We start from the raw sequence: 13,059 nt of genomic DNA, 5'->3' as shown, positions 1-13,059 counted from the left end.
CTACACACCATCTGCCTTCACAGCTCACTGAAACTGGATCATGTCAAAGCCTTCGTTAGTTGGCCATCAATTAATCCCTGACCTCATGTAGATGAGGGAGTGGGAAGGCTCAAAAAGCAGGGAATATTAAACGTTATTCGGATGACATATTTGATTCAATTTGATCTAAATTATGTGAGAATTTGATCGTTTTCTTTGGGAAATTTGTTGAATAATGACATATTTTTGTTGCGTTTTTGCTGTTTGGATTGTTTTCTTTCTGGCCTGTTTGTACGCATGTTTTTTATTCATCCCTAACAGATTATTTTATGTTTTTGTTGACATTTAATAGGTTGAAATTTAGCTTCTCTCCTACCTCGTTGGGTGCTTTTTTTTTTCTTATTGTATTTTCCCTTAAAAGTATCCACTATATAAAACAACTTCCAAAGCACCTACAGTGACCCACCCCATCTCATGACACAACTTTATAGTGAAGATGGTGGAAAAAGTACATCATAACAACAAGTTCAACATCAGTTGCTTAAGATTAACAGACAGGTGCTAACGTGTGAAGTTTCAATAAATGGCACAAACATCCCTCAGGCCATTCACGTATCACATCGTCTCTTCAGGTTTCAGCCTTTACTGATGCAGAGTTTTCCGGAGTGGTATTTAAGTGTAGTGCCCTTAACAGTCCAGTAGGTGTACTGTTTGTTAGAGTCACAACACAGAGACACTGTTCACACTGCTGTGAAAGTTTATATGGAAAGTTTCACAGGAGTTTTGTTCAGACTTTTCTGATTGCTGAAGAATGAATTAATATATCCCTCAGTGAAACTGTTAACAACCAGCAGATATTTGAGATGTGACATGGAGCTATTTAGGCTTTTTAGTGAAAGGTTACATGCTGAAAAAGTGGGGAACCACAGGCTTAATCTTCATCAATAAATATAAGCTATGTTTTTTTTAATTGTATGAATTTGCACAAAACAAAAACAGTCAATTAAAGTATAACACAAATTGTCCTTTAGCACAGTACTGTCGACATGTTTGGGTGTGATCATTGGATTTGAAATAGAAGAACTATGGACATTTCAAGGTTTTATTTGTCATATGCACAGCATATACAACGTATGTTGGCAATGAAAATCTTATATCCCATGCTCCTCCAACAACTCAACATACATGATGCAAATAAGATAAATAAAATAGTGCAAAAAGAGAGAAGAATATTTACAATAACAACAATAAAGATTTAAGGATGTAAAATATATACATATGTGGAATACATTGAAGTTATTTAAATGCACTGTACAGTAATTTAAATACTTTACACTGTTGAATGAGGAGGTATGGACAGATGCATATATTTTACGTATAAACAGATATGTATAATTTGTATATGTGTACTATAAACAGATATGTATGGCAGGTGTGTATAATATATATATATATGTGTGTGTACTATAAACAGATGTGTATAATATGTATATATATGTGTACTATAAACAGATGTGAGTAGACATTCACAGAGCTCAGGAGTTCAGCAGTCTTATAGCCTGTGGTATAAAACTGTCTCTGAGTCTGGTGGTCTTGGTCCGGATGCTCTGGTACCTTCTGCTAGATGGCAGCAGACAGAATCGATTGTTGCTGGGGTGATGGGGGTCCTTTAATATCCTACTGGCCTTCTTCCTACACCGCTGGGTGTAGAGGTCCTCCATGGATGGCAGCTCCGTCCTGGTGATGTGCTGAGCAGTTTTCACCACCCTCTGTAGAGTCTTACGGTTGAGGGCGGTGCAGCTGCCATACCAGGCGGTGATGCAGCCAGTCAGGATACTCTCGATGGTGCACCTGTAGAAGTTGCAGAGTATCCCGGAGTCCATGTTGAACTTCCGCAGCCTGTGGAGGAAGAAGAGCCGCTGTCGAGTCATCTTGGATATGACCCTGGTGTGATGTGTCCATGTCAGGTCCTCACTGATGTTTACCCCGAGGAACTTGAAGCTGCTGACTCTCTCCACAGGAGTCCCGTTGATGGTGATGGGTGTGTGTGCCTCTCTCTGCCTCTTCCTGTAGTCCACAATCAGCTGCTTTGTTTTGCTGACGTTGAGATGGAGGTTGTTGTCCTGGCACCAAGATGTCAGGGCTCTGACCTCCTCTCTGTACGCCATCTCTTCGCCGTCTGTGATCAGGCCGATGACTGTTGTGTCGTCAGCAAACGATGATGGTGTTGGAGCTGTGTGTGGCCACGCAGTCGTGCGTGAACAGGGAGTAGAGGAGAGGGCTGAGCACACAACCCTGAGGGGTTCCGGTGTTGAGGGTCAAGGTGGAAGATGTGATGTTCCCCATCCGCACTGCCTGGGATCTGCCCGTCAGGAAGCTCAGGATCCAGTCACAGAGGGTGCTGTTGAGCCCGAGGTCCCTGAGCTTAATGATGAGCTTGGAGGGCACAATGGTGTTGAATGCTGAACTGTAGTCAATGAACAGCATTCTCACATAAGTGTTCCTCCAGTCCAGGTGGGAAAGGGCAGTGCGGAGGGTGAAGGAGATGGCCTCATCCCTGGACCTGTTTGCCATGTAGGCAAACTGCAGGGGGTCCATTTTATGCATTATACTTCGTTTTTCTTGTATTTCTTCACATACTTACATTTTTTTTTTCTTTTTCAATTAATATGTTGACATGTGTACCCTTAGAGTGTTTTATGTGTGAATAATACTAGGGGGAAAAAAAGAAGAGAATGCAATGGGAATTTTTTGGCCTCCCAGGCAATTCGTCTGATTGCTTATTCTTGTCTGCAGTGTTGTGAAACATATGTCATAAAGAGGCCAGAGACAAACACATACTGCATGAGACATTGTGTATATATTTCAATTCAGAATACTTTATTTATCCCAGGGAAAAAAATTAAAAACTTAGAAAAAAATAAAAATAAGATATATATTTGACCATAACACGTTTAAGTAAAATGTGCAGTAAATAGATTTTAAAAAATGTAATAAAAAACTCAATAAAGACATTTATGTGAACATAACAGGTTTCAAATGTCCAATAAATGAAAGAAAAATGAATAAAGAAACCACATAAAGATATATAAATGAATATAACAGGTTTAAAATGTCCAATAAACACTCAAATAACAAAGGATGGACATGTTTTTCTAAACATTTGTATTAGCATTTATAAGACATTAATTCTTCATTGCACACTTTAAAAGGGTTTTTGCTGCCGAGGTGAAGTATTTCCTAGTTCCAGTCTATACCAACATCTGATTTTAATCTTAATCTCTTACCTTCAACAGTTTTTTGTATACATTTTGAAGTTTATTATAAATCTTAACACTTATGGAAATATATTGTATCCTCATTGATGAGTTTATGATTCCACTTATCCATATAGAAAAAAAACTCTTTTTAAGTGACCACTTACTAACCCTCTCATATGTTTAATATATTTACTTTTCTTTTGTTATTGCCTCAGTATTGTGACACAAGTGTTTGCCCATGCTCTGTTGTTTGCTCTTTTTTCAGAAATGCTATCGGTAAGTAACGTCATAATGACTAAATATCAAATGTCTAAATGTTGGTCAGTCTTCCTAAATAAACGTTACATGGATTGTAATTGAAATGTGTACAGACATGTATGATAATCACAGGACAAATATTAACAAATGTGTTGATAGCCTACTTTTTTGTATAGTTCCACATGAGGCTTACAACTAGGGTTTTAAATTAAATATCTTAACTTTGGTTACCCTCTGATGTTCACCTATCTCCATCGTCAGGTAAAAATTTCAATTTGCCCAATATTTTTTTTAAATGTTATAACATTTCATTCACAGCCTCCCCTGTTGTTTGTGTCCAGTGTAAATGATCAAATCCTAGCCTGCTAACATGCGAACAAATACTGCATAAAATAGGGTATCTGCTTAGCATTAGCAAATTAGCATTGTCATTGTTAGCATGCTAGCATGCTGACATTGGTGTATAGCTCAAACCGCAGCTATGCCTAAATATAGCACTACAGAGCTGCATGGCTTGACTCTTAGTTTTGTAGTATGGTAACATTAATAGAATTATCCTATTCAGTCCAACCACAAATGCTCTATCAAAATATTATTTCTCACCATCTTGTTAGAGCATGGAAAATTAACATCTTTAACATGCATTTTGAGCTTATTTAAAACTAAACCTCATGATGCATTTTAATTGTTAAACTTAATTGTTTAACTTGCAATGTTTGTTCTGTCTGAACTTTGATCACATTGCAAAATAAATAAACTCTAAAAATCAATGCCCTCCCCTTAACAACAATCATTCTCCTGGAGTCCTGCTGGCCGTTCACAGGTAACTCTGTTAAGATGTAGGCCTTCAAACTACATTTAGATAAAAATGACTTGTGTTTGTAATTTAATTATTTCCCATCTATTATATCTATTTGTTTACGTTTTCTCCTTCATCAGGACAGCTTGACTGTTTGTCTCAGTTCCCTGGATCATTCTTTGCTCTTTGGTTTGTGTGTTTTATCTGAAGTGGGATCAGAGAAGAAAGCAATTATTGTATGTAAACGTATGTATGCAATTATTATTATTATTGTATTCTTTAAATATTAGATAATTAAGACTGCTGCTGAATCAGACGGGCATCTACAGTAAGGTCAGATTTAAACGGTAGTGGAAGAAGTACTCAGATATGTTAACTAAGTAAAGAAGCAATACTGAATTGTAAAAATAATCAGGTAAAAAAAAAGTCCTTCATTCACAATCTTACTTAAGTAAAAAAACACAAGTATTGGCATTAAATTACCAAAACTAATGTTATGGTTATTGGCCTATCTGAGAAATGACTATGTAAATTGAAGCATTAATGTGTATACAGCTGGTGATGATGGAAATGGCTCATTTGTTTATGCTGCTGGATACTTTAACCCATAGTTATGTGTCTATGTTTGTATATTTGTATCTTGTGTTTAGCTGAACATCTTAATCTGTAAAGTAACCAGTAGTAACGCTGTATATAAATAAATGTAGTGGGGTTAAAAGTACAACACTGGCACAACATATTGTGCAAACGTAGTGAAATCAAATAACAGCACCCTAAATGTACTTGCGTAATACTTAAGTAAATGTACTTTCAACAACTAGATTTTGTTACATACACAACTGCAGTTATTAAATAATGAAACATACAGTATCCTAAGTACATCAAATTGAATGAATAAATAATAGTGCAAGTGACAAAATGTACAATGCAGGAATAGGTAAACCTAACACATAGAATAAGATTAAAGAACATGGAAAATGAAATACTGATTATAGGTATATGTTGACCATAAACAATTGTGTATATTTTAAACATATAAGAAATTAAACAGTTCCTGATACTGGTGGTTTGTTGCTAGCGTGACAGAAGACTTTAATGATCTTTTTTGACTTACATTGAAATGTGCATTTATCAAGTATTTACAATACAAATGTTGGTTTTATTTAAAGGAATAAAGGCCTAGTTAAGTTTATTTAAGTCAGAGCACCCAGTCAACACTTAAATATTCTGTATAACAATCACACCACATCTGGACGATGGAAAAAAGATGTAAATGTAAAGTGCCAGCGAGCAAAACAGTGAATGCAAAAATGACCAAAACATAACAACAACAAAAAAATATTTATTATTTATATTTATTTGTACACACTTTTTAGATTTTATGTAATTCTTCTCACTTCCTCATCCCTGCTGACAATCCCTCACCGCCTCTGTCCCTTCGTCGGCCCTTCTCAAGGTTACTTTAGTTCATTGGGAGTGTCTTACTGTACCACGTGATCCTGATGCAAAGTTACTCGGTGTCAAAGCTCTGCTCAGCTGCAGGGACGCCCAGGAAGGGTGGTGTGATGTGGAGGGACCAAAATAAAACAGCTATCTTTTTTCAGATGAAACCATGTGTACAACGTTATAAAAACATGCACGCATATATGTGATTTTATACAATCATAATAAACCATTTTTACGTTTATTTTTGTTTTGTTTTTTAAATATATTCATATGACGAAATAGCATGCATTTTGGGAAGGAACACACATACTTCCTTGATCAAGTTACAATCAATATAAGAATTTAACTCGGTATTTTACGCGTGCATTCAGAATATACGTTCATCCCCTGTAACCTTGGCGTCCATCGCATCTACCGTCCAACCTAACGGTCCTCTTATTCCAGCAGGCTGTCATTGCGCAGCAGCCAACTAGGTGAGGGAGGACACTCCAGCGGGAAAGATGCTACAATAGGCCAGGGTTTTTTCTCTCCGCAAAACACATTAGAAACCTGCTGGATTTCGCCATCTCCTGACCAGCTCCCCCACTGTGGTCTGTCTCACATATATTGTCGCCCCCCCCCCCCACCCTCTCACCCCCTCCTTAATCTCCCAGATTGTCGGCGACTTGCTGCAGTCGATGCTGCAGTTTTGAGCCGCTCCTGCACCGGGACAGCTGACTCGATGAGAAAGACATGCTCGCATTCGTTTTGGTCTCTGGGTCGCTCTGGATTATATTAGGTGAGTTTCGAATATTTCTTTATTCATTTTATGATGTAGCATCGCTGTGATGGGGTTTAAAATAAGCATTGTACCTGCCTCAAAGGGGCTGAGGCGCATTGTGTGTCATCCACTGCCGGCGTTTTCCATTCATTTCGGCTGTGGTATTTTTCCATTTTTGCAGAACACACTGACTCGACAGCTCAATCATTTTGCTGCAGATTTCCTGCACAGTAATGACGCTTTTCTCAGACTACACGTGTTTTAACCCAATCTATATGAAACTGTAATTTCTAAGTGTTTATCAGGGTTTAGCTTGAACCACCGTGCTTGCATTTATGTTCAAGCTCAACATGGAGGGATGCTTCCAGGTTGGCTTTACCTTTAATAAGGTACAGTGGGGAGGGGGGCTGCCTGCCATGCGGTTGAATGCATGTGGTTCATTCTGCTGTTTAGAAATGTAATATCCACGTCGAAAATGCAACCATTAAATGTATGGCTGTCCTGGTTATAAACCAAATTGGATCAAACGTGTGCATTTTGAGGCCGGCCAGCTGCTAAGGTCGTGTGACATTGTGCGTAGAAACCGGACACACGTCATTAAAAAATTAGAGATCAGCCTCACGACCTCCTGGTTTAGCTAGGGTTTCCACCTAAACGATGCTGTTACAAATCTCCACCTCCCATGCTTTTATCAGATAATAAACATGTCAGATTGCCTGAAAGCCGGTTGTGAAACTCAGCGTTTTGTGTGTGTGATGTCCTCCGCCATGCCTCACTTAGTGATGGAGGGAGGGAGGATGAAGAGGATGAGGAAGGATGACGCGCTGCAATTTTATCGCCTCTGATTGGACGGAGCTGTCCAGGAGATAGGGTGCTGAAATCTTGCGGCCTACCGGCAAACTGGAGTGCTCAGCATGCTCGCCTCCAACCGAACGACACCACCCCCACCCCGGTTTGCACAGCGAGTTTAGGGGCAACGATACGTTACACAGACGCTCGTTGACCTCTAGTTGTCTTTAATATGCGCATGGAGATTTGTGTAACAGATATAATCCCTTTCGAGCTGTGTTTGACAGTGTTACAGAGCAGATTAGTCAGGCTAGCGGTAGTGTTGTTGCTTTTTATGCAATGTGTCATGAAAGAGTAAATGCTCAGTGAAGTATTATTTTTAATGGATTCTGGAGGAAGGTTACAACAAGGCTATTTTAAGTATAAATAGAGCTGGGTGTAATTATGTATTCCTCCGCCAAAGAGTATAGTTCTTCAACAGAAGCTGCACGTTTGCTAAATGACAGCCTTTTACAGTTAGGGTTGTAATTAGTGCATGAATCTTAACATATGCTGTATATTTAAATAACCATATTCAGGCCACAATTAAGGCACAAATATGTTCAAAACATTTCTCAGGATGAAAAAATAAACACTTCTGTGATGCTAAAAAAGGCTCTAGGGAGACTCATGACACCTTCAACCTGTCAGCACATCCGACTGCTCCTCAATATAAATAATTCAATTTAATCAGCATGTAGTGCCACCACACGCAGGTTGTAAACCTATTCATTTTCCTTCCTCAATATTTGATTAAAAGGATGGTGGTGGAGTTGTCCCACCCTTTGGCAGAAAATAACCACTCAAGTTTTAGTCTTTTAGTTATTCTGCCTAACATACCACAGCCACCCAAGGAACAATGACTGGTTCCAGTGTGACCCCTGAGTTTTACATGCTGCTTTTCTATCATACAAACTTGTTGGATGCTTTCCATTTAGAGAAAGCAGAGGGTGGGTGTCAGAAGGATTTGGAAAATGTTGAATACCTGCAAATTAAAGAAACACTGCATGATTGCACAATTTGACTGAAACATTTTGGAGTGTTTCCTGCTGTTGCCAGGGATTGTGCACTTGTTGTGAGTTATTATGAAGGAAATATAGTTATATGTATGACAGCGTGTCGTTTTTTCATATTTCAAAGTGCTGAATTTAGGCTGAGATATATACTCTTCTAAAGTCTCAGTCCTGGTGAAATCAATACTATCAGCCAGTTTTAGTGCTCTCAGATCCAGATGGCAGCTTTCCCTCTGAGTGGTGTATTGCTGTTTCAGCATTCAATGCATCCTTTTCCACATATTGTGGGATACTGGGCAGTAATGGCTGAGACAAAATTGCTGACAATCTGTCTGCCTATCACAGACAGGAGCACCCTTCTGAGTAATGTACAATGTGGTCCATGTCTGGATTGTATTGCTTGTCCTTGTCCTTTCAGATATAAGCTCCAAAGAGTGATGTGTTTACCATAGAAAAGTATCTATTTCAAGATTTTCACCGAAGGAAAACTAATGCTCATTCCTCTTCTAGCACAAATTGATAATTTCTCAAATATATGTGATATGTGTTTAACTGTTGGCCTAATAGTTACCATTCTCCTGGACTATCCCAATAAAAGGATGTTGCAGAGTGGAAAAAATGTTTCTCAGCTTTGCACCCGTAATTTAGATTGTGAAGAAAAGTGTTTTTTTATTAATAAATACGTAAGGCGCCCTAACCCCCAAAGTCAGGACTCACAGGTGTTTGCGCTCACTTTGATAGTAAAATCTTACTGGGAGGAGTGTCAGTGTGTAATTTGTTTAGACATGTAAGCATCAACTGTAAGCAGAAGTGTCTATTTGCCTATGAGCCTTCTCATGTTGCCTTGTATTGTGTGTCACTATGCTAGTGTGTGCGTGTGTTTCTTTAGTGAAGGATAGGAGGAGCACTGTGCATTAAGTAGGGGGAGGGTTGCAGAGAGAGAGAGAGTGGTGGAGGGAGGGGGGAGTGGGTGTGTCGAGAGTGCAGCGTCTGCCGAGCTGAGGGTGGTGTGATACGGTGGCCAACCAGGCCCAAACTAGGCCAAAATGCATCTAGCTGACTTCCTCTTGCTTGCCTCAGCTTAATCTGGCCAGTAGCAATGGGAAGGTTATCACCAGTTTGCACAGGGTGATGAGATATCTTCCTGAGGCCCCCCCAACACACCACATTCAAACACACACGTAGACAAAGATACATATCACGCCTCACCGGCTGCCTGGCTGCCTTCGACGCCTTTGGAAGTGCCGCTGCCTTGACCACAGCTGCTTTAACTCTTCTGCAATGCAATTACAGTTTACAAATTCAGGGTTACTTCCTTATTTTTTGCATTTGATTACTCTGAATGTCTCGTGTAACTTAAGTTCTCCATTTTTTTCTTTATATGTAGCATTCCTTCCTGATATTTTTTACTCTTTTCCATTGCAGTTTGTATCATTCCCTAATGTTTCCCTTATTATTGCAATCATCTATGTGATGCATATCAATTCAGGAGGGGAAAAGGTTGTTTAGTGTGCACAGGAAGTACACTGTATTACTCCAGCAACAGTAACAGGAGGAAGTTTTTTTGTTTTACTCATGGAGGGTGGTCTATGCAGAGGAATGGCAGAAAGAGATAAGAACAAGCAGTTAAAAGGCAGTGAGCAAGAGAGAAATTGATGTGCAAACATGATTAGGCATTTTTGGTTTAAAAGAAAAAAAGCAATAGAAAGATGAAACACTTTGAAGCAAACCCTGGCAGAGCAAACCAGGAAATAAGCATTTCAAGAATAAGAGAAAGCCTTGCAGATTGTCTTTAAATAGAGTGCGGTAGTGAGGTTATTACTGGTCATCCGCCTCTGTGCTAATAGGCTGTAATCTCCCCACACTGGACTCTAATCATTGGTGACGGGCCTCAGATGGGCCGATGAGGCGGGACTTAGAAACACACTGCTGCATTTCCTCCAATTTAAGCTTCAAAGGTCACAGGAAGTCTAGCTGGCCCATTCACAAGCCCTCATCCCTGCAGCACTAACACCAAAGAACAGAGAAAGTGCAAATGTCTTCAGGTAAAGGTGACATAAAAGCATAGCTTTGGTGCTGCTGTATTAAACAAGCGTTTTTTGCAACTGAGGTCTCATAATCAATATTACTCACGTTGTTAAAATGGACTGATAAAGTGACCCCAGCCTTTCACAGATCCCCGGGGGAGTGATTATTCAGAGGATGACCTATTTGTGGAAATGTAACATGGATTAAGTCAACTAAATTCCCTTCCAAAAATATTGCCACTTCTCTAGCACTTTAGCTCTTTTGTGCTGCTGCTAAGTGTTTCTAATTCATGTTTAAGTCAAGGCCACGGTTTTATTGAACCTTTTGTTTGGAGTGGTTTATGGTATGATTGAATAAATCAAACTGTAAGTTCTTTGAGTTCACAATCTGATAAAGGTTGTGTTGTCGCTGACCTACTGTTCCTCTGTCACACCAGCTGAAACAACAAACTCTGCAGAAACCTACAGGGATGAAGACCCATACTTGCACTTGCATGTGTGTGTCCCTGGGGTGCATTATTTATTTTATTACAGGACAGAAAGCTGGACTCCAAACTGAGCCATAGGCTGGAGAGGAGAGATGGTTTTAACAGCTGAGCAAATGACACTGTTTAAGTCATGCACATTTAAGCACACAATCTTTCTCAAAGGGGAAGATACTCATTTCTAATTTCATCAACAAAAAAAATCACTTACTAAAAAAATGTTTTATTCCAGCTTGAGTATGTTTCGTAATTTATTTATTCTGACATTAATCTGTGTCCAATTTCAGAGGCTGCGTACAGTGATGTAGCTTTAGAGGCCTGATTGCAATTCCACCACTGGTCATTCAAAAAAGGCAAAGGATGACTGCTTTTTGTAGGAGGAGCAACTCAAATCTGACTTTTCATGTCGTTGTGGCGTTTTCATTCTGGAGATATAAACTTCAGTCCTGATCCATTTGATTCTTTAAGACCTTTTGCTTCCTCCCACCCAGCACTCAACCCTGCTATTACTACATTTTAGCATCGCTTTGGAGGAGGAAGCAGAAGTGAACAGTTGAGGTTTAAGTGAGTCATCAAGGTGGCACTATCAGTATAGTCTAGGTCAGATTCTGCTCACAACATTTCCTGCACTGTCTTTTATTTTTATTTTTTATTACCACAATATACTGACATTGGCGGTCAAACAGGAATTTTCTGAAAAAATATAGAGAGCAACAATGACGGTATGATGTTTGCACCTCTGCTGGAGGCCAATTAGGTTTCTGGCATGTGATGAGTCTCCTTTGGTTGTCTGGCTATTTACAGTAAGAGCATGAGAATGTTGAGCATTAGCGTGTTTGCTAGAACACATTTGTTTCTTTACAAACAGGTGCCAGGAATGGGTGTTGTATAATGAGTCAGCAGATTTTCATAATTTCCATATAATGTCCAACCGCTGCCTATGAATGTGTCAAGTTTTAAAAATGTGTGTTTTGCAATCACACAAATTCCTTGCAGTTGTGCCAACAAAGACATGAAATGTTTTACAACACGAGAACCTTAGAAGATGAATCAACAGCACACTTGATTCTTAGAATACACTACAACAAATAACATCAGTAAAAGTCCAAAACAGAAACCAAGGGGCAATTACTCTACAATCTGAGTCTTTTTTGTGTGTTCTTGTCTGTATTCAACAACTGAAATTTCAACTAAATATTTTTTTTTTTTAGGTTGAGTTAATCCACACTCCATATCCCATGTACAGTGGTGTAGTGGACTGAGAGTGGAGCTAGTCTATACTGTTGTTTCGCCTCCTCTGCCTCTCTTTTCAAACACTGAGACCACTGTCCCCACTGCAGCCAAGCCACAATGGACATTTAATACAATGCCAAACCCATACAGTGAGGTACGCTACATGTACATCATCTTAGTCACTCACTTGTTTTAAAATGCTCTGTACATTCACAGTTGTTGTGCATGTACAGAATGTTTTGGCTTCAAAATCAACCAAACATGAAGGCCAACAAGCAAACAAAGAATAGAAATATGTAAATAACCTGTTGTGGTAAGTCAACATACTGATCAATTAGCATCAGTGCTGTGGCACTATGGTCTGAAACCTTTTTTTTTAATGTGGGAAAGCAGAACAAAGATACATAAATTATGTATCTACGTGGACATTGTCTTTAAAATATATCATCCTCATGTGGCCAGACATTTTTTCTCTCTAAGAATGTACACAGTGTTTCTGCAGAGCTGACTTCAATTTGTGAAATATTATTACCTTTATTTATGGACCTTCTACTGGGAAAAGCATTGCCAGACTCAACATATTTCTCTGAATCATAATAGCCTCAAAATCACCCCAGATGTTTTCATCAAAATTATTATATGCATTCATTTTCGGTCACTACATCCAGTATTTAGAATGGAGTCCACATTAGGAAGGCCACACTCGTAAGACAGGTTTGTCTTCCAGAAGAAGTAAACATTTGTTGATGTCAGCAGTCTCTGATAGCAGTGAGGCTTGTTTTTATGACACGGTTCAGCTGCTCTTGTCCTGTTGGCACGAAACCGGCATGGAAATGATCATGTTCGTGCGTGTGTTGTGCTGCCTGCCTGGCTGGTGCTTTGTCATTGATCTTCCTGTCTGTTAGAAGTGCACAGATACATCAGCTCTACTCTAATATGGAACAATAAATCCAAGATATGTTGGTGAGTGT

The 13,059-nt window shown here is 39.2% G+C and overlaps 1 protein-coding gene across 2 annotated transcripts in view; it reads left to right on the top strand.

Annotated features, from left to right (window-relative positions):
• The first annotated feature begins 4,292 nt into the window (after window positions 1–4,292).
• Window positions 4,293–13,059, top strand: part of acsl6 (acyl-CoA synthetase long chain family member 6) — a 31,031-nt gene continuing 22,264 nt past the window's right edge. Inside the window, exons 1-2 of one of the 2 annotated variants that reach the window (XM_063895244.1) lie at window positions 4,293–4,320; window positions 6,396–6,520. In XM_063895244.1, the coding sequence (XP_063751314.1) occupies window positions 6,475–6,520 (46 nt within the window). In that variant the 5' untranslated portion in view covers window positions 4,293–4,320; window positions 6,396–6,474. Of the gene's footprint in view, window positions 4,321–4,448; window positions 4,543–6,395; window positions 6,521–13,059 lie in introns of those variants that run through there. The other variant, XM_063895245.1, reaches the window with a different exon arrangement.

The sequence above is a fragment of the Eleginops maclovinus genome, chromosome 11 (genome assembly GCF_036324505.1).
Source record: "Eleginops maclovinus isolate JMC-PN-2008 ecotype Puerto Natales chromosome 11, JC_Emac_rtc_rv5, whole genome shotgun sequence".
Classification (NCBI taxonomy): Eukaryota; Metazoa; Chordata; class Actinopteri; order Perciformes; family Eleginopidae; genus Eleginops; species Eleginops maclovinus.
This window is presented reverse-complemented; position numbering and strand designations above follow the sequence as displayed.